We start from the raw sequence: 19,553 nt of genomic DNA, 5'->3' as shown, positions 1-19,553 counted from the left end.
CCTGCTCTTCTAGATGCGGTTACAATGAAAGGTGACACCACTGTAATCAAGATGCAGGTGCATGGAGAACACAAAGGAAAGGGGACTGAGGAAGTCAGGGAGGGCTTCCAAGAGGAGGCAAAGCCCACGCACAGCTTGCAAGGAGGAATCAGAATGCCTGCTGAAGGAGTGCGGGAGTGAAGGTTGGACAGTAGCACGGAAGGGAGAGAAAGACACAGTATTCACAGGACTGTAATGAGTTCAGAGTAGTTAGAGGATGTAGAGTGTGTGTGTGTGTGTGTGTGTGTGTGTGTGTGTGTGTATGGGTGCGTGCATGTGCCAGTACAGGTGCGCATATCGGGAGAGGTGATAAGGAGACAAGAGAGATTTTCTAGGACTGCTCATGGGTTCTCTGAAGGCAGGATAACGACAGTGGTTTGGGATTTACCTCTCAACCCCCCAGGAGTGGAGGGCACTTCACCCAGTGGTTAATGGGTGGGCTCTGGAGCCAGAGGACCTGAGTTTAGCTCCTGGGTCTGTCATTTTCTGGCTGGGTGACTCTGGGCTAGTTACTCTCTGGGTCTCAGTTTCTTCATCTGTGAAATGAGAATAATAATCCCTGTCCCTTAGCATTGCGACATCTAAATGACTTAGGGCACACACTACCTGGCTCACGAGAAAGCTTCATTTTTTTTTTTTTTTAAACGTTTATTTATTTTTGGGACAGAGAGAGACAGAGCATGAACGGGCGAGGGGCACAGGGAGAGGGAGACACAGAATCGGAAACAGGCTCCAGGCTCCGAGCCATCAGCCCAGAGCCCGACGCGGGGCTCGAACTCACGGACCGCGAGATCGTGACCTGGCTGAAGTCGGGCGCTCAACCGACTGCGCCACCCAGGCGCCCCGAAAGCTTCGTTTTTTAAAGAAAAGTTACTGCGACTGCTCTAAAGCTCTAACGTAAGATAGGAAGTATTTCCTCAGCTTCACTGATATTGGCAGAACCACAGAAGACCTAAGAGCCAATAACTTCCTTTGCCCGGATTCTGGAGCCACATTCAAGTTTGGATTTAAAGTTAAACACTCTAAGTAATCTCCCTGTGCCTCAGTTTTCTTGTCTGTAAAAGAGGGGTAATAATAGCAGCTACGTCATCGGTTTGTTGTGAGAATTAAGTAAGTGCATGAAAAACACACTGAGAACTACACATTATACATAGCCGCAATAAGATAAAATATTTACATGGTGTTTACTACATGCCAGCCACTATTCTAAATGCTTTTTACTTAATAATTATCATGTTCTGTATGTGTTAAGCTAGCACCTGGAGGTAAGGGTTCCAACACCTGTGTGTTCAGCTTCCGTGAAAAGAGGACAATCGCTTCTGCCTCTAGTTACTTATATAAGCAGTAAGCTAATCAAGGTAAAAAAAAAAATATTTTATGCCCTCGTGAGGGGAGGTGTCCTAGAAAGCGGGTGATGGTCAGGTGTCATCACCCCTGAAGTCATTCTGGAAGCCCAGCACCGTGTCCGCTCTCACAGGGGGCTCACTTACCTTCGGAGGCAGCGGCGTCTTCGGAATTTTCTCTGCCCTGGTCAGCTTGGTTGGCAACTACACTTCCACTCTTTGTCCTTCGAAGAACACTCAAAGCTCGATTTATTTTTTTAAAAGATCTGCTCCTGATAGTGGATCGCTCAAAAGGCCGTGCTGAGGACAAGTGAGAAGGGAGAAACAGGAGCTACTCACTCACAGAAATCCTCTTTTATGGACGTGTCTGGTCAGATATATGCAATAACATGAAGTGGTTGCTTCTAGGTGGTAGGAAGACAGGATTTGCTTCCCTGTGCGGTCTCTGTTTTCTACCATGACATATGTATGGCTTGTTGAAAAATCTGCTTTTCTTTCTCGCTGGGCTGGACTGAATGTGGAAGCCCTTTTCTTGGGCAGCATGGATAGAAGGACGGGAAGGGGTGGTGAATCATCAGGCCTAACTTCGCCCCTTCCGCCAAGTCCAATTACACATTTTTAACAACCTGAGGTACTTGTGGTTTCATTTCACTTTAGAGAATTGGACGTTGGATTGCTGCCGAAACTACCAGAATGATTTCCCCTTAAAACAAAAAAAAAATTTGCTAGAACCTTCTACAGTAAATAGTCCATGGAGGGCGATTTCAAGGCAAGGAGCCCATTCCCAGAAAACCACCCATTTGACTCACCCCTAGTTCGGTTGCTCCGGCCAGAGTCCAGTGGGCCGTCTGCTGGCTGACCATCCTCGGCCGTGGACACGTAGGCAGGGTTGTCTAGGCCAGGCTCGTTTGTCATTAAGGAGACGGTGGCCGCTGCAGAGACTTCTGGGGAGAGTGCTGTCGCCGTGAGGCTCGCACAGCCATCCGGGCAGCCATCTTGAGAGCGCCTCTTCCTGTCTTTGGTCAGGCCGTAGTGGGAAGCGCCTTTACAGCTGTCACAAAACCAGCGGGAGGTCAGAAAAGTCTCCGGCTTTGCTTATTGTTCAACTGGGCCTCTTCAAGTACACATGCTTGCTACACTCAGAACGTGATTTGTTCACTCCGCTGTCCCCCCCCGTATCATGTGTACGTACTCAATATGTAGTCACCAACCGAGTGAATTAGTGATTTGAGAAAACAACTTTTAAAAGATGCTTTTTGCATTCTCTTAAAACACTCCACTAGTCCCTGGAATGCAAATTTGTGTAGTGGTCATGGTATCTACAAGACTAGAGCTTGAGGTTGGCACTCCTCAACTGTTTGGACTTGGTAATTCCCTCTTGTTGGTGTTTATTTTGACCACGAAAGCCCTTAGTCACACTCAGTCCTTTCTTTTGGGTTTGGTTCCCAAAGCACTGAACATAAATACAAAGCTCCTCCCAGATTCCATATTTAACTGTCTGTGGAAACAGAATCGCCATCACCACAAAGCCACGGGGATTTGCTTAGCAGCACTATTCCCTAGAGGCAAGCTGGCTCCCGGCTTCCATTCTCTACCTCTGGGCTGGTAGCCAGCATCAGGGGCTGGGGGCTCCTGTCCATTAAAAGTGTCATTTGTTGTCTGGTCTTCTAACATCGGGAAAGTAAAACTACACTAAAGGTCTTTAAAAAAACACTAAAGCCATAATTGCCTATAACCATTCACCGTTCATGTTAAAGAGCGGGCCCAAGGGCACCTGGGTGGCTCAGTCAGTTGAGTGTCCAACTTTGGCTCAGGTCATGATCCTATGGTCTGTGAGTTCGAGCCCCGCGTCGGGCTCTGTGCTGACAGCTCAGAGCCTGAAGCCTGCTTCGGATTCTGTGTCTTCCTCTCTCTCTGCCCCTCCCCCACTCATGCTCTGTCTCTCTCTGTCAAAAATAAACAAATATTAAAAAAAAAATTAAAAAAAAAAAAAAGGAGCGGGCCCAAGGGCCAAGAGACCAAGATACAAGCTGATCTCGGTCCATAGTTTGCTGTGTGTGCCCATGTGCTACTGAACAAGTCATTCCAGCTCTTAAGTGGGGTTTTGGTCAGAAAATGGTGATGAGTTAACTATCTCCTTGCACTCTGGTGAGAAGTAGCTGCAGACGGCCACATCAGCTCCCACAGCGGTTGTTCAGGCAGAAATCACGTGGGGGAGCCCCTTTAAGAAATGGCCATTTTGCTCATAACGGATATGCTAATTATAAGATATTTGTATCAATTCATTACAGAAAAATCTTATGTGGTTGAGTTTTTTTTTTTTTTTTTTTTTTAATTTTTTTTTTTCAGCGTTTATTTATTTTTGGGACAGAGAGAGACAGAGCATGAACGGGGGAGGGTCAGAGAGAGGGAGACACAGAATCGGAAACAGGCTCCAGGCTCTGAGCCATCAGCCCAGAGCCTGACGCGGGGCTTGAACTCACGGACTGCGAGATCATGACCTGGCTGAAGTCGGACGCTTAACCGACTGCGCCACCCAGGCGCCCCTGGTTGAGCTTTTTAAAAATTTTTGTTTTTGAGAGAGACAGAGCAAGAGCAGGGGTGGGGCAGAGAGAGAGGGAGATACAGAATCCGAAGCAGGCTCCAGGCTCCGAGCTGTCAGCACAGAGCCCAACGCGGGCCTCAAATTCATAAACCGTGAGATCATGACCTGAGCTGAAGTCGGACGCTTAACCAACTGAGCCACCCAGGCTCCCCGTGGTTGAGCTATTTTAAATAGCTATTTTAAACGACTATAGGTTGAGCGCTTATTTGGAACGATGGTTCATGTTCTCGAAAGTAAATGGAATCAAACAGCAGTCTACAGTTGATGAGTACATGATTTATAGAGCCGGAAGAAATACAGCTGGTGGATAGGATGGCTTATTATCTGAATCAGAATCCTTGCTCTGAAGTTTACCGGTGTAGTCGGGGGCAATTTTGTGAACCTGGTTAAATTTCCTGATCCAGACATACATTTGGGGCAGTGGTGAGGTCAGGTCAATATTAAGTCTTGTCCAGATTTTGACAGCCTACCAGCCATGCAGTAAGTTATCAATAGACTGTAGCTACTTCCATAACGGATCCATCCTAGGAGGCCTGTTTTTGCAAACTTTAACATCTCCTGAGACTAGAATGCACAGATGATTGAGGGGTCATGCAGCTTCTGTTGCCAAGCTGCCGTCATGATGCAAATGCCATTGTCTGAGCGTGGCAAACAGTCACAGGTGTCCGTGCTTGGGACTACACCATTGAATTTCACTGCCATTAAATGTCTTAGAAAAGATTACATTAGGATTCAGCATCGGTCCGGAAAGTTAGTGTACACGTAAAAAGTCTCAAAAACAGAGCAGCGGCATGTAATGTTTGATGTTGATGAAGCAAATGTTAATCGTTAGGAGGAGGACAGCAATTCTGTATTTTCTTGCAAAGAGATCAGCAAATGCTTTATTTGCTCAGAAACACAGATACTCCCAAGGAGATAAAAAGTGGTGTTACATTTCCTTACTGAGATCACTCAAAAGGATTGGCCTATTTCGTGCCAAACGATACAACTAGAGGGCAGGAGAGGTCACCAGATTTGTCTGAACGGATTTCAAAGCCACAGGAGTCTGATGGGACCAGTCCACACATCGCAGGGAAATCTTTAAAGGTGTCTTGGAACAATTTAACCAGTGACAAGTTTTAAAACTGTTGGTATAGAAAACATGTTCCTTATGATCAATGGCATCTTAGATTTGATGAAATGTGGTTTTAATATTAGTAGGAAGAACTTGGATTATACAATCCTGTACCCTTATCTTATAGAAAATGAAATAGGCCTCCAGTTTTAAATGCTAGTCTTTCCCTCACTGGAAGAATACAAGCTCTCTGCTTGAATTGGTAAGGTTTCACTGTTCGGATTAGCTACTCAGGCTTGAAATGGTTCTGCTTAAAAATAGCAAAGTGGTTGATATGGGAAACTAAAAAATTGGAAGAACCACCGTGTGATGGAAAAAATAAAAGCCAGCATGCATTTGAACAGCTCCAAAGTCATAAATACATGAGCGGAACACTGCTATGCAAGCCAGCGATATTTGGTTAGCAACGCATGGGAAGGAAGTTCCTAGACTATTTAGTTGGACGGGAAACAGTCTTTCTTTTCTTGGGGCAGCAATGCCCTTGACCATGGGTCCTGCCAGAGCATGAAATGAATTTTCCAGTTGGACAAATGGCTGGTAAGGGCACAAGCCATGGCTTTCTGGGGGGATACAGCATATCCCTAGTGGAACAAAGGGACAATATCTTTTGCTGCCACATCCACGTGGAGGGTCAAGGTATTTAAAATATCCAAATCTGAAGGCTATGACATTGAGAAACGCCTGCTGTTCCAAATCCTTGGGGTTCTAGAGACAGTTTTTAGTCTAGGAAAGAAAAACCTTAAAAAATGGGTAAGTAAACTTCCCTTTGGCCCCACATCATAGCTATCCTTACAACAGCCAGGGGGCGGTGTATAGAATCCAGATTTAAACGTTCAGACGCATAGCCTTGTATAAAAAATGTTCTGCTAAAGCAACTCATAATTATGTGATGGAGCTCGTTCCAGTTTCTTGGCTTAGCTGGAATCCGAGGCACAGAATGATCTATGAAGGTAGCAGCTTGTACTCACTAATTATCTCTTTTGTGGTGACTAACACTGAGGGCTCTTGATTTATAAGGACAAAAGAGGGGAGGAGTGGGGAAGAGCTGATTAGCATTGGCCAGGACGGGAACATATGGTGAACCCTGGGTTGTGTTCAAAGCAAGCAGGATTTATTCTCCCTTTTAGTTATCCTGAGAACTAAGTACTCTCAGGTGGTGATGGGTGATGGCCATGAACTTGAAGGATGAATACAGGGAACATAAAAAAAAAAAAACCAACAAAAACATATTTCAACCAAATCACTCATTTTGGATATGCTATCTGTTCAAAGGAACTCTGAAAATCAAATTGTTTTGGTAATAATGGAGTTGGGATCCTGAGCTCCCATATCACAGTTAGCAGAAGCAAATCAGTGTGTGTGTGTGTGTGTGTGTGTGTGTGTGTGTGTGTGTGTGTGTAAGTTTGTTTATTTTTGAGAGAGAGAGACACAGAGGCAGAGAGAATCACAAGCAGGTTCCACACTGTCAGTGCAGAGCCAGACATGGGACTTGATCTCATGACCTGAGCTGAAATCAAGAGTTAGACACTTAACTGAAAGGCAAATCAGTCTAAATATAAAAATGTGGACAATGGATGTTCCATGGAATTTTTTTTTTTTTTTTTTTGCAGGGGCATGGGGAGAAAATGAACTCCCTTCTTGCAAAAATTCCTGAGTCCATGAGTTTGCTGCTAACAAGAGTTGACCTGTAGCAGGATAGGCCCCAACAGAATTCACAGAGGCTCTAAAGGGGTGTCCTGCTAAATTCAGCCAACAAGGAGACATGAGCTGCTTTTCAGTGGACCTTCTGACAGGGAACTTACCCACTTGTGATAGCAGAAGTTGTAAGAAAGAGAGCCTCAGTGCCCTCGTCATAATAGTCTGGCTAACTACACAACCTCCCTTTGATCTAACTGCCCTCATGTTCTGTCTTGGTTTACTTCTGAACTAGGTAAACATCAAGTCTGCTCTTCACATCAAATTCATTAATTGCCCAGTGTGAGCCTACTTTAAACCAAGACTTGTGAACTCATATGCTAGCGAAGTGAGGTGAGAAAATGGGGAAGGTCAGGCCAGCTGGGGTCCATGGCGAGCAGCTCTGCTCCATTTCAAGGGTACAGCAGCTGTCGTAGGACTTCACTGATCTAGGTCTCAGGAAGGCCAGCCTAAGATCAATGGGGTAAGAAAAAGAAATAAAGCGCATCCAAATTGGGAACGAGGAAGTAAACCTGTCACTATTTGCAAATGACAGGATATTATAGAAAACCCTAAAGACTCCACCAAAAGACTATTAGAACTAAGCAACGAATTCAGTAAAGTTGCAGGATACAAAATCAATATGCAGAATTCTGTTGTTTCTATATACGAACATTTTCTGATAATTCATTGAGAAAATTCCATTTATAATCATATCAAAAGAAAGAAAATACTTCTGAATAAATTTAACCAAATTGGTAAAAGACCTATACATTGCAAACTGTAAAACATTGATGAAATAAATTGAAGAAGATGCAAATAAAGATATTCTGTGCTCATGGATTAGAAGAATATTGTTAAAATATCTAAAAGTAATCTAGATTCAAAGCGATCCCTATCAAAATTCCAATGTCATTTTTCACAGAAATAGAATAAGCAATCCTAAAATTTGTATGCAACCACAAGAGACTTCTAATAGCCAAAGCAATCTCGAGAAAGAACAAACCTGGAGACCTCGTGCTGCCTGATTTCAAAACAGTCTAGTATTGTCATAAAAACAGACATGTGGATCTAGGAAACAGCACGGAGTCAGAAATAAACCCACACAAATGTGGTCAATTTATGATAAAGGAGTCAATAGCATACAAATGAGAAAGGGTGGTCTCTTCAAGAAATGGTGCTGGGAAAACTGGACAGCCACATGCAAAAGAATAAAATTGGACCCCTGTCTCACACCATATGCCAAAACTAACTCAAAATGTATTAAAGACTTGGGGCACCTGGGTGGCTCAGTTGGTTAAGCGTCTGACTTTGGCTGTGGTCATGATCTCATGGTGCATGAGTTCGAACCCCACGTTGGGCTCTGGGCTAACAGGTTGGAGCTTGGAGCCTGCTTCGGATTCTGTCTCTGTCTCTCTCTCTTTCTCTCTGCCCTTCCTCTGCTCATGCTCTCTCTCTCTCTCTCTCAAAAATAAATATTAAAAAAAGCCTTAAAACTAATGAAAAATGGATTAAAGACTTAAATGTAAGACATGAAACTATAAAACTCGTAGAAGAAAGCATAAGCAGTAAACTCCTTGGCATTGGTCTTGAGGATGACTTTTTGGATCTGACACCGAAAACAAAGGCAGTAAAAACAAAACTAGACTGGTGGGACTACCTCAAACTAACAAGCTGCTGCACAGCACAGGAAACCATCACCAAATTGAAAAGGCACCTACAAAATGAAAGAAGATATTTGCAAATCATATCTCATAAAGGGTTAATCTCCAAAACATCGAAAGAATTCATACAATAACAGAACACAATTAAAAATGGGCAAAAGATTTCAACAGACTTTTTTCCCAAAGAGCATATACAGATGGCCAACAGGTACATGAAAATATGCTCACCATCTCCAAACATCAGGGAAATGCAAATGAAAACCATCATGAGATATCATGTCACACCCGTTAGAATGGCTATTATTAAAGACCAGGAAAGAAGTGTTGGTGAGGACGTGGAGAAAAGGTAAACTTGTGTGCTGTTGGTGGGAATGTAAGTTGCTGCAGCCACTCTAAGTTTTGAGGTTCCTCAAAAAAACTAAAATAGAAATACCATATGATCCGACAATTCACTTCTGGGATTTTTTGGAAGAAAACAAAAACACCAGTTCAAAAAACATCTGCACCCCACGTTCACTGCAGCATTATTCACAAAAGCCAAGATATGGAAACAAGTGTCCATCAATGAATGAATGGATAAAGAAAATGTGGTATATACAATATGATAAAATATTACGGAACCAGAAAAACGAAGGATATCTCGCCATTTGTGACACGGATGGACCTTGAGCGCATTATGTTAAGGGAAGTAAGTCAAAGAAAGGCAAATATCATATGATCTGTGGAATCTGAAACAACAGTAGTGGGGGGCCTGGGTGGCTCAGTAGATTAAGCGTCTGACTTTGGCTTAGGTCATGATCTCGTGGTTGGTGAGTTTGAAGTCCACGTTGGGTCCTGCGCTGACAGCTCAGAGCCTGGAGCCTGCTTCGGATTTTGTGTCTGTGTCTCTGTCTCTCCCTCCTCCCCCACTCCTGTTCTCTCTCAAAAATAAATAAATAAACTTAAAAAAAAAAAAGAAATAAAACAACAGTAGCAAAAGCAAAACAAGAGAACCCAGAAGTAATAGAAACAGATTGGGGGTTTCCAGAGAGGGGAATGTGGAGGTGGGTAAAATGGGTAAAGGGGATCAAAAGATACAAATGTCTGTTATAAAAGAAGTCATAGGGGTGTGATGTACAGCAGGGTGAGTATAGTTCATAATAATGCATTTGCATAGTTGAAGGTCGGTAAGAGTAAATCTTACAACTTCTCGTCTCCAAAATAACATGTTGTAACTATGCAGGAGATAGATGTTAACTAGACGTATTGTGGAAATCATTTCACAGTATCAAATCGTTATGTTGTACACCGGAAATTCGTCACTAATCTATGTCAACTGTACCTTAAGAAAAAAAATAAAAGCCCAGTGTGGCTGGGGTGAAAACTTCATAAGCTGAAATCTTATGTACAGTCTCTTGATTTTTTTTTAAGTTGACAACAAATTCACCACTTTAACGAACGTCATGTGAGCCAAAATACATCTGAAGGTCAGATGTATCTTAAGGGATGACAATTTCTCCCTCTGGAAATAAAAAAAAAAAAAAAAAAAAAAATACCCTGTCAACGTCAATAGGTCAGACCCATTTCTCTCTTATCAGTCCTCTTTGAGGCAGGGCTGTCCTTTTACTGTCTCCCCAATCTCCCTCTCTCCCCACTTGAGTGACGGTCTGTGTTTGGCATGCGTAGGGGAGATGGCTCTCAAAGGGGCTTCCCTTTCATCATTTGCCCCAGCCCTATTTCTGATCCAAGTTGGAGAAGGACATTGAATTCTCAACTGTTGGCCTTTCACTCCTGGGAGAGCTAATTACTTGCCCTAAGTCGTTACATAATGGGAAAGGGAGCCATTCAACCCTAATGGATGTACTCACTCTTTCAGGCAAGGAGAACCAAGATCAGAAAGCTCTGGAGGGAAGTGAGTTCCCCCCGCCCACAGCTGGGTCTTAGGCTTCAGCTGCTCCACTGAACAGGATGAGTGACTCAAACTTTGCTCAAGGTCCTCGGGGCTAGGCCTGGAGACTGCTGCAAGAGACGTGGTCACCATGACATAGTGACAGGCTCTCCCTGTTGTGTCCTTGGACAGGCCACTGAGATTCTCAGGAAGCCATAGTGCGTCCTCAGAGACAGCCTTTGTCAAGGTGCTTGGTGGCCCTCAGTCACATGTACTCCATCTCTTGTGCCATCACCCTGGCCCTCCTGACCCTGTACCTCCATCGTTCTGCAACAAACCCGGCCCATCTCCCTGTTACCAGTCTTTCCCCCCACCCACTCCATCCTAACCTCACCCACACAATTTCTTTTTACTCAAAAAATTTCCCATAGAAATATTTCCCACTGCTTATCAGATTGTCTCAATTCCTCGGGCCGACATTCTGGGCCTTGCCTCATCCGTGTGGGTCATTGGGCTCACTACAGGGTCTGGCAGCCCAGGAGGGGGCTGGAAAGAAGACCGCTATTACCTGTCGATCTGCTACATACTGTGTTATGCTCTACATATGTGGCCTTCTTCAACCTTCCCAATGGTTGAAGGGAACACTCACTAGGCTGCCTCCACTCCTCACAGAAGAGGATGTGGAAGCCAGAAGGGAAGGAAGCCTTGTCTGGGTTCCCCGAGTGCGGCTGGGATTTGAATCCAGGCTGTGGGGTTCTATGCTTTCACCCCTCCCATGGCCTGGCCTCCAGCCCAGAACTTCCCCCTGCACTCCAGGCTCATATATCAACCTGCTTCCTCCATGTTTTCACCTCCTCATCTCATAGGCACCTTGGACTTAACATATCCAAACACCCTAAGGTTCCCTGCCAAATCAGCTCTTCCCACGTCTTCCCTGTTTTATTGAACAACACCATATATCTTCCTGCTGTTCAGGCCAAGACCCTCAGCGCCATCCCCGATTCCTTTCTTTCTCTCAACACTCCAAATACAACCAACAAGATATATCCAGAGTCCAACTACTTCTCATCACTTCCACGGCCACCATCCATGCCTGGGTTATCGTAACAGCCTCCTAAGAGGCACCCCTGCCTCTACACTTTTCTCCCTTCCCCATCTATTTGCGTAAGGTGCTTGCAATGGCTCACAGAACCTGTGTTCCCTGTCCGGTTACCCCACCCCTCACTCATTCACCCCCTGCTGGTCCTCGCCAGGCCCAGCACATTCCTGCTTTGCATCCTGTTGCCCCTGTCTGGAACACTTTCTTCAGATTCCCACCTGGTCTGCTCCTTTATCTTCAGGTCTGTGATTAAAATCCACCTTCCCCAACTACCCTATTATTTAAAGCAGCTTTCTCTGGCTCATCCTGATTTTTTTTTTTTCCTACAGAATGCAAGCTCCAAAGGGAGGTGGAAAGAGTCTAGTTGCATAATTCAGCCAATAGAGCCAAACTCTGAAATCTCGGTCCCTCAACGAGCGATGACTTCCTCATTGGTACTCATGTTGGTGCTGGGGGAAGTTACCTTGTGGATTCCCACATCACCACCCCTCCCCCCCACCTGCCTATGTTCCAGGCACATTAGCTCGGCCTTGGCTGACCAGTTAGCTCTGGGCAAGTCTTGTTTCAGAGGCTTTAAAGGGACAAAGTCTTGCTTACCGAGGTGCCTCTCGGAAGGTCTGAATAGCATGTACATTTCCTAGGGCAGGCACTCAACAAACATTTGTTGAGTTGAACTGAACAGTCACCCTTCTGGCATTCTATTTATTGAAATTATCAAACTGGGAATGGATGGACTCACCCCCGTGGCCCTGATAACACATAATTATCGTGGTTGATTGCAATAGCATCCCAGTCTTCTTCCCTCAGCAAGCTCATGATGTTCCTTTCCCTTCCCCTCATCCCAACTGAAGAGGCGAAAAAGGAGAGGGGTGAGGGAAGACATTTTTTTAATTCTTCTTTTCTTTTTCCCTAGTAACTTTAATAGGATTTCATTTGATGTGGATTTTAAAACTATTACACACATAGAAGTAATAGTTACCATACATCTTCCTTTGATGGATTATGCTGGTAGAGTGGGCTGATTTTAAAATACTTTTTTTTTTTTCATTCAATGAACACTCATGGAGTGCTTCCTGAGAAAGAGGACACAGCGAGGTGGACAAAGCCCAGGCTTTCAAGTTTAAAACATATGGGCGGGAACCCTAGGTCTGCTACCTTCCTGTTCCGTGACTTTGAACAAGTTCCTTAATCCCTGAGCCTCATTTCCCAGGTATAAAATGGGCACAATGATGTTTACTGTAAGATTTAAAGATTCATGCAAAGTGCCTAACAGGACCTGGAATACAGTAGCAATAAACAGTAACTAACATAATTATTGTGTAACAGGCAAAAAACAAAAACACCCTCTACAGTGTATGCACCTGAGGAAACGAACATGGAAACAGAAAAACCACCAGGCCACGTTATCTGAGAGAGACAGGAGTACAAGCCAAGTGCTGAGAGATCAGAGGAACGAGGCCGTGCGTTCTGCTTGGAGGTAATCAGGGAAGGTTCCCCAGAAGAGGTGAACTTGGAAACGAGTCTAGAAAAATGAAGGACATTGATCTAGCAGTCTAGATACAAATGCTACCTTCAAAGGCCCCAAGGATGCAAGTACATGACAGGTACCAGCCTCATGGGGTTCGATGTAGACTTTCTCCCAAGTGACACTGACAGGGAAAAAAGCAGAGCTGAAGTGAGACCAATGAGGAGGGCAGATGCTAGGAGTGAGCTGGGGATAAAACCCAAGACGCCTGACTACCAGTCCATAAACCACTGTTGAGGTCCAGTAGGGTTATACCATGCCCACAAGCGAGGGATCTGATGCCAACACAGGAGAGGGTAGGAGGGAGCCAGAGGCATGAAGTTGACAGTGGAAGGCTCAAAGTCACCTCCTCAGAGACCCCATCAATCTAAAACAGACCACCTCTCCCAGCAGCATCTGCTTTCACTTCCTGGCACCTTAACATCTTTGGAAGTTATTTTGTAGGTTTACTTGCCTCCTTTCCAAATACGTGTCTCCCCCCAAAGAAGACAGTTTCCACGAGAGTAAAAGTCTGGCTCATCTCGCTCACCATGAGCTTTCAATACTGTGCTAACAGCTCTCAAGGATGTGGCTGGGTCAGCAGCCTGAGAGATTTGGGGAACAACGGTTTTTTCTTATTCTTTTCATTAGATGCTTTCTATTCATGCTTTTAATTGTGTTAGCCCAGATGGCTTTTTTCCTTTTGATGGCTTTTGAGGTGTAATTGACAAATAGCATCAGTTTCAGGTGTACATGATTTGATATGTGTTTGCATTTCAAAATGATCTCCTAAGTGATCAAATGATAATAAGTCTACTCACTTCCATCACCTACACAGTTACAATTCTTCCCTTGTAATGAGAACTTTCAAGACCTACTCTGAGCAACGTTTAAGTATGCGATACGGCATCATTAACTACAGTCCCCATGCTTTACAGTGAATCCCCATGCTTATTTTATAACTGGAAGTGTGCACCTTTTCACACCCTTCGTCCATTTAACACACCCACCCACGCCCTCCTGTCCACCACCAATCTGTTCTATCTCTATTTTTTAATATTCCACATGTGAGCGAGATCACACGGTATTTGTGTTTGTCAGACTTATTTCACTTAGCATAGTGCCCTGCACTGTGTTTTTCCTTTTGCTCCTTTTATTTGATGCTTTCTGTTTATACTTTTTAATTGTGCTGGCCCAGATGTGTTTTATTTGTTGCAGGCTGCCTTCTATTCTTCGAAGAAGGCGGGCTGTATATTCTAAATACATGATAACTAATATTTCATGATCCTCTTAATGCACAGCACTAGAAATCTTTGTGCCCAAGATAAAAATAAATGCATCAGTCATCAGCTTCCAAAACAGTCCCATCTGAGCTCCCTGAGCCCACCCTCGAGCAGGACCCACCCTTGTGAATTAATCCTGATCATGTTACTTGGAAAAGACTCAAGTAACAGTAACACAACTTCTATTAATACGATTCCTCTGGTTTTCAGGCAGCCTGGTCCTGAGCACAGGACTTCCTTAGGGAACTTCCTTCCTGAATTCAGACTGGAAACTTTCTGTATTTCATTCAGTATACCCGTAGCTTCTTAAATAATCTCTCTTTGGTCTAAGAATGCTAGGTAAAGTCATTTTTCCTTCTTTGGATGCCTTTTTCTCCTCCTTGAAGTTAAAACCCACGTTCCCTGGGATCAAATTACGTGGTCGCTCACAAAGCTCTCAGAAACCATAAGTGAAAAAAAAGTCATTAGCACTTTTGTGTAGCCACGAGTGAAGTAAACATCAGTTAATAAGTAAAAGAGGTCATCAGTTGGTCAAGCCCACCCTCTGGGAGTTCGTTTAGACCCTGAGTATGAACTTGAGCCTGAAAGGCCCTTACCCTGGGGAGCCCGTGGACTTCTTACATCACCACCAACCACATACTCCTTCCTCTCATTAGTCCCTTTCGTCTGCCTCCAAACCACTAGGGAAAATGTCCCCAGCAATTCCAACCACCCCTGCCTCACTTGTTAATGAATACCAGAAAGGGAAAATTAAAAACACACTGGAAAGCAACAGGGAAACTCAGGCCAACCTTTGGGCAGCTGTAACGCTGGGCACGGGGAAGTGGGGAGAGGTGCAGGGTGCTTTTACCGTAGAACTGGCTCAGGAAACACATGTGCCCGAGCGACAACTTGAGCAAGCACGCTTGACTCAGTTTACCCAAGATGCTCATAGGTTCCTACACTGACCTATGGGGGAGATCACCCACTGCCTGCAGACGTTAGAAACAGTTGGCCAGTCTCTGCACGGGCTCAGTTTTTGTTTTGGGGGAGGCAGGCGAGAAGTAGATATTCTGTAACCTCATGCGAATGGCTCTCCTTTTTTATTTTTTCCTATTTGTTTACAGCGTTAGGTCTGGAAGACCATCTGTGGCTACATCTTTGTAGGCTTCAATTCTCAACTCACAGGTGAATAACAATCACAACCAGCACCTACAGGATCCTTACCGTGGACCAGGCGCTATTCTACATGGTTTACACATATTAGCCCACGTAGTCCTCGCGTCAGGTCAGTGAGGAAGATGCCCACCGTCATTTGCTAGTGAGAAATTAAGGCACAGAGAGATTAAGTAACTTTCCTAAGGTCACACAGCTGGTAAGTAGAGGCACTGACATTCTAACCCAAGACTTTTAACTGAGGCATGCACCCCAGTGCTAGAAGATACCATGCCCCCTGGTGGCTGAGGATTCGGAGCGACGGCAACGTAGGAGGAAGGGAGAAAGCAAGGAACCTTAGGAGCAGGTTATTTATAACCTTGTATTCTTTACTGCAGATACCGTTCACGGTCAGCTGCTGAGCGGGCTATGACCGATGGAAACAGCAGGAGCTGGCAAGTGTGGCCCTGCGGTCATCTTCAGGCCTGCAGTTGACAGGAGGAGCAGGGAGCTTCGCGTCGCCATATGGCTTCACTGCCGCCACATCAACAGGCCGTGTCTGTAGGGTACTCTCGGTGGGTTAGTGTGTGGGGGGAGCAGGTACGGTGGTCCCCACATGCCCTTGGACGTGCTGTCTCCCTGCCATTCTTCCTCTCTAAAAAGACCTAGTTATTTCTGAGAATAGGTGTGGCCCCCAGCATCCCCGGAGGCAGAGGCTTAAAAGGATCTTGTCAGGGTATGCGAGCACCTCTAAGGGATTCACTCCTTTTCTAGAGAGAGCCCCTTCGCCCAGGCACTCAGATTCAAATGTGCAGTATAAAGACACAGCAGTCGTGGTTGTCGCAGCCAGGAAGCAGAAACCCCCCTTCCGGCATATAGTTACAAGGTTAGCAGTGGCCTAATGCTAGGCCACCACGCCCACGCCATTCACCTCACGGTGCCACAGAGGCATTTCGCCATCGGACATCGTCGCACGAAGAACAAGGGGGAGTGGAGTACAAGAATCTGCGAGGCCATTCACATAAATGACAGTAGGTGGTTACAATTCAATTCTGTTATGACCAGTTGTTGAGCTCCAACTGGGGCCTGATGTAGCAGTGAAACTTCCTCCTAGGTATGGATGTCAGGAGAACACAGCCCAGAGAGGGTTTGGTACCATCAGCAATCCCAGGCTTCCACTCCGGGTTTGGGAATGGATCCCCGGCAGGTAGGCGGGTACTACCAGAAGGAGACAAGAGGCAGACCCACGCAGCCCACGCTGGCTGGGAGCACATCTTCTCCCCTGCTGAGAGCAAGCCAGAACTGCAACCACCTGAGGGGTTATTTGTTGCATGCTTGGTCTTTCTCACCAGGCATGGTATTGTGGCTTACGCCGTCAAGATACCGCCCCGGCTGGATGATAGTTGTCCCATTTTACAAATGGGGAAAAGGAGGCTCAGAGAAGTTAAGTAACTTATCCAAGAGGACACAGCAGTAAGCCAAGGAGCTGAAAGTCAAACATATTTCCTCTGTCTGGGATTGCGTCGTCAATTTAAACCCTGTAGCTGTCCAGTTATTCTTGGAATAACTAAAACACATAGCCCTTGACACAGGCCAGGCAGCCCTAAGCCCTTCACCCGCTTTCATTCAACCCTCCCAACAACATAACGGGGTAGAGAATAGTATCATCCCCATGCTGCGAATGCGGAAACTTAATCCAAAAGTTCACTTGCCCAGGGTTAAGCAGTTAGTCGCTAAGGTGGCCAGCCATCCCAGTTTGCGTAGGACTGACTGGGGTCCTGGGATGAGGGGCTTCCAGTTTTAAAATCAGGTGAGCCCCTCAAGTAAACCAGGATGAGCCGCTCACCCTGCAAGTAGCAGAGACAGAACCTAAAGTCAGAGCTCTGACTCCAAATAATACGCTCGTCACCGGCATCGATTTTTGCCACGATTTCACAGAAACAGAAGCGAGTTGGGTGGGGCTTCTGTGGTTTCGGGTGCCTCCCCGCACGTACTCACATGACACCCTCTTAGAAGGGGGTCCACAGGGCCACCCTCACTGCTGACTTGGTACACAGCACCTTGCACGTCCAAACCGCGTGAAATTCCAGAGCTTCCAGGCACCAGGAGAATCGACTCCACTGTTCAGTTAGGAAGAGCCCAGCCGATAGCCAGCAGTGCCTGATAAATACCAGTGCTGCTCCCTGGGGTGATGCTCAGGGTTCTAAAGCCGCAGCCAGATGTGAACTTGACAGTGCTTAATGAGGGATGGCTGAGGGCTCAGGCACAGTCCAGATGCCAGGTCAATTCCTCACAGAGACGTCAGAATAGTTTATCCATTCCCTGAGTCTCCTGCATCTTCGGGGTCACAGAGTTGTTTTCCTGGACACTTTGGGGGAGGGAACAGACAGTTCTCATGCCACAGATGATTTGAGCTTTCTGTCCATGGATTGAGGGTGTGTGTGTGGTGGCGGCGGAGGGGGGGGAGGTTGTCTTTTTTGGTTAACATTTGGTCTGTGCAATTCTCGGTTCCATTCAGAATGATCATCTTTACCTTTAAAACACTTGGAACTAACTAAAGGTTAGCTTCTCATTTTCGGGAAAGCGGGCTATGGATCAACTATACTTTTCTATTTCAGGATCGACTAGGAAATGTTTTTAGGGTAACTGGGAAAGGGTGGATTTCATAGTGGTGAGGGTTTGTAAATATCACTGCTGCCCAGTGAGGTTTTCAGGCTGGCTTTGAAAGCAGCCTAGCTTTCCATTTGCTCAAGAGGAGTCTTTTTTGAACACCTCGAGTTTTTGTGAAGCCTGCACAACCCCAGCGCCTGTCCAGAGGTGACGGCTTGGCACGCAGGTGGGGGTGGGAGAAGACGGTATGGCATTCGAGTGGAAATCATTGCCAGACGACATGTTAAAGCATTTCCTTCATTCCTCAATGTGCATTCCATTCCGGTTCTTAGGGAAACTATGAAATGCTGGACTTTCTCCGAGCCCCTTCTGAGCTGGGTGTCAGGAGGCCTCCTGGACATACGACTGGGCACTCGGATGTTGAGGAAGTATGTTCTCCCTCATTCTGTTTGAGAATGTGTCATGCAAAGATATTTGGCCCTCTTCTGATGAATCATTTTGCATGAAACACACGCAAAAATTCTACTTTATCAGCCAGTTTCTATTTGCTAATTGAGCTTCCTCTTCCCTTTCAACATATTGGAAGGAAATCACCTTTCCTGTCCTGTGAATCAGATTTCCTTTCCCCCAAATTGTGTTACGCAAATGGACGGAAGGGAAAGTGAGGGACTCTACTATTTACTTCTAGGGTCACGGAAAGCCTCTCCTTTCTCCGTCTCTCTTTCCAGGCCCCCCTCTGATTATCACTCTGCTCGATTCCTCTGCTTGGGCACAGTCGCTGCTCTAGACAAGGCTCTCTGCAGTCTAGCACACTACAAACCGTCCCTCCTCACGTCACACGGGCCTCTCCCACAGGTTTTTTTGTTTGAGCTGGCTCCCCACCTGGAGTGGCTGCCGTTCAAACAAATCCAACTCATTTCCCCAAGACCTGCCCCTAATCCCACTTTCTCCATTGAGGTGGCAGGCGAATCTCTCTTCTCTCATTCATTCGTTCCACAAATATGTGAGCATTCGGTTCCACCAAATGTAAGGCACAAGGCTAGGTGCTCATAAGACTTCCCTCTTAGTTAGCAATCTAGCACAGAAGGAAGACAGGCAGGCAAACAAGTATAGTAGGAACTAGTTTTACCCCAGGACCTCAGTGTTTTACTACATATCGACACGGAGTGATGTGTTTCTCTGACTAGATCAAAACTTCCTGAGATCATGTGTTGCATACAGGGGTGAAGACAGGATGCATTCATGAAATGCTTCGTGTTATTAGAATCAAATGTAAATGGTCTTTAATTTCAAAAGACAACAGAGGTTCATGGAAGATATTTTTGACAATAGAGAAAAGCGAGAACAACCTCTTAACTCTATCCCCAATTAAAACTCGTGCTAATCGGTTTATCCTTCCAATTTCTTTTCAATGCACAGACGTGCAAGTACGTATGTATTTGCTTTTGTGTTGCTTTTCCATAGCTGGGCCAAGACCAAGTAGATGCACATTTAAGGTTTTTGAGATAGATTGTTAAACAGTGCATCAACATGCTTACTCCCCTAGTGGTTCTCAATCTTAGCTGAACGATGGAATGACCTGAGAAGATTTTTAAACTCCAGCCTATCAGGTACTCC

The 19,553-nt window shown here is 45.5% G+C and overlaps 1 protein-coding gene across 2 annotated transcripts in view; it reads right to left on the bottom strand.

Annotated features, from left to right (window-relative positions):
- The window catches only part of LNX1 (ligand of numb-protein X 1), a 124,277-nt gene that overhangs the window by 34,060 nt on the left and 70,664 nt on the right, over positions 1–19,553 (bottom strand). For both annotated transcript variants that reach the window (XM_043572631.1, XM_043572632.1), the window contains 2 exons: positions 2,192–2,433; positions 1,530–1,682 (listed from right to left, as the gene is read on the bottom strand). In XM_043572631.1, coding sequence (XP_043428566.1) covers positions 1,530–1,682; positions 2,192–2,433 — 395 coding nt within the window. The remainder of the gene's footprint in view (positions 1–1,529; positions 1,683–2,191; positions 2,434–19,553) is intronic.

Source organism: Prionailurus bengalensis, chromosome B1 (genome assembly GCF_016509475.1).
Source record: "Prionailurus bengalensis isolate Pbe53 chromosome B1, Fcat_Pben_1.1_paternal_pri, whole genome shotgun sequence".
Classification (NCBI taxonomy): domain Eukaryota; kingdom Metazoa; phylum Chordata; class Mammalia; order Carnivora; family Felidae; genus Prionailurus; species Prionailurus bengalensis.
This window is presented reverse-complemented; position numbering and strand designations above follow the sequence as displayed.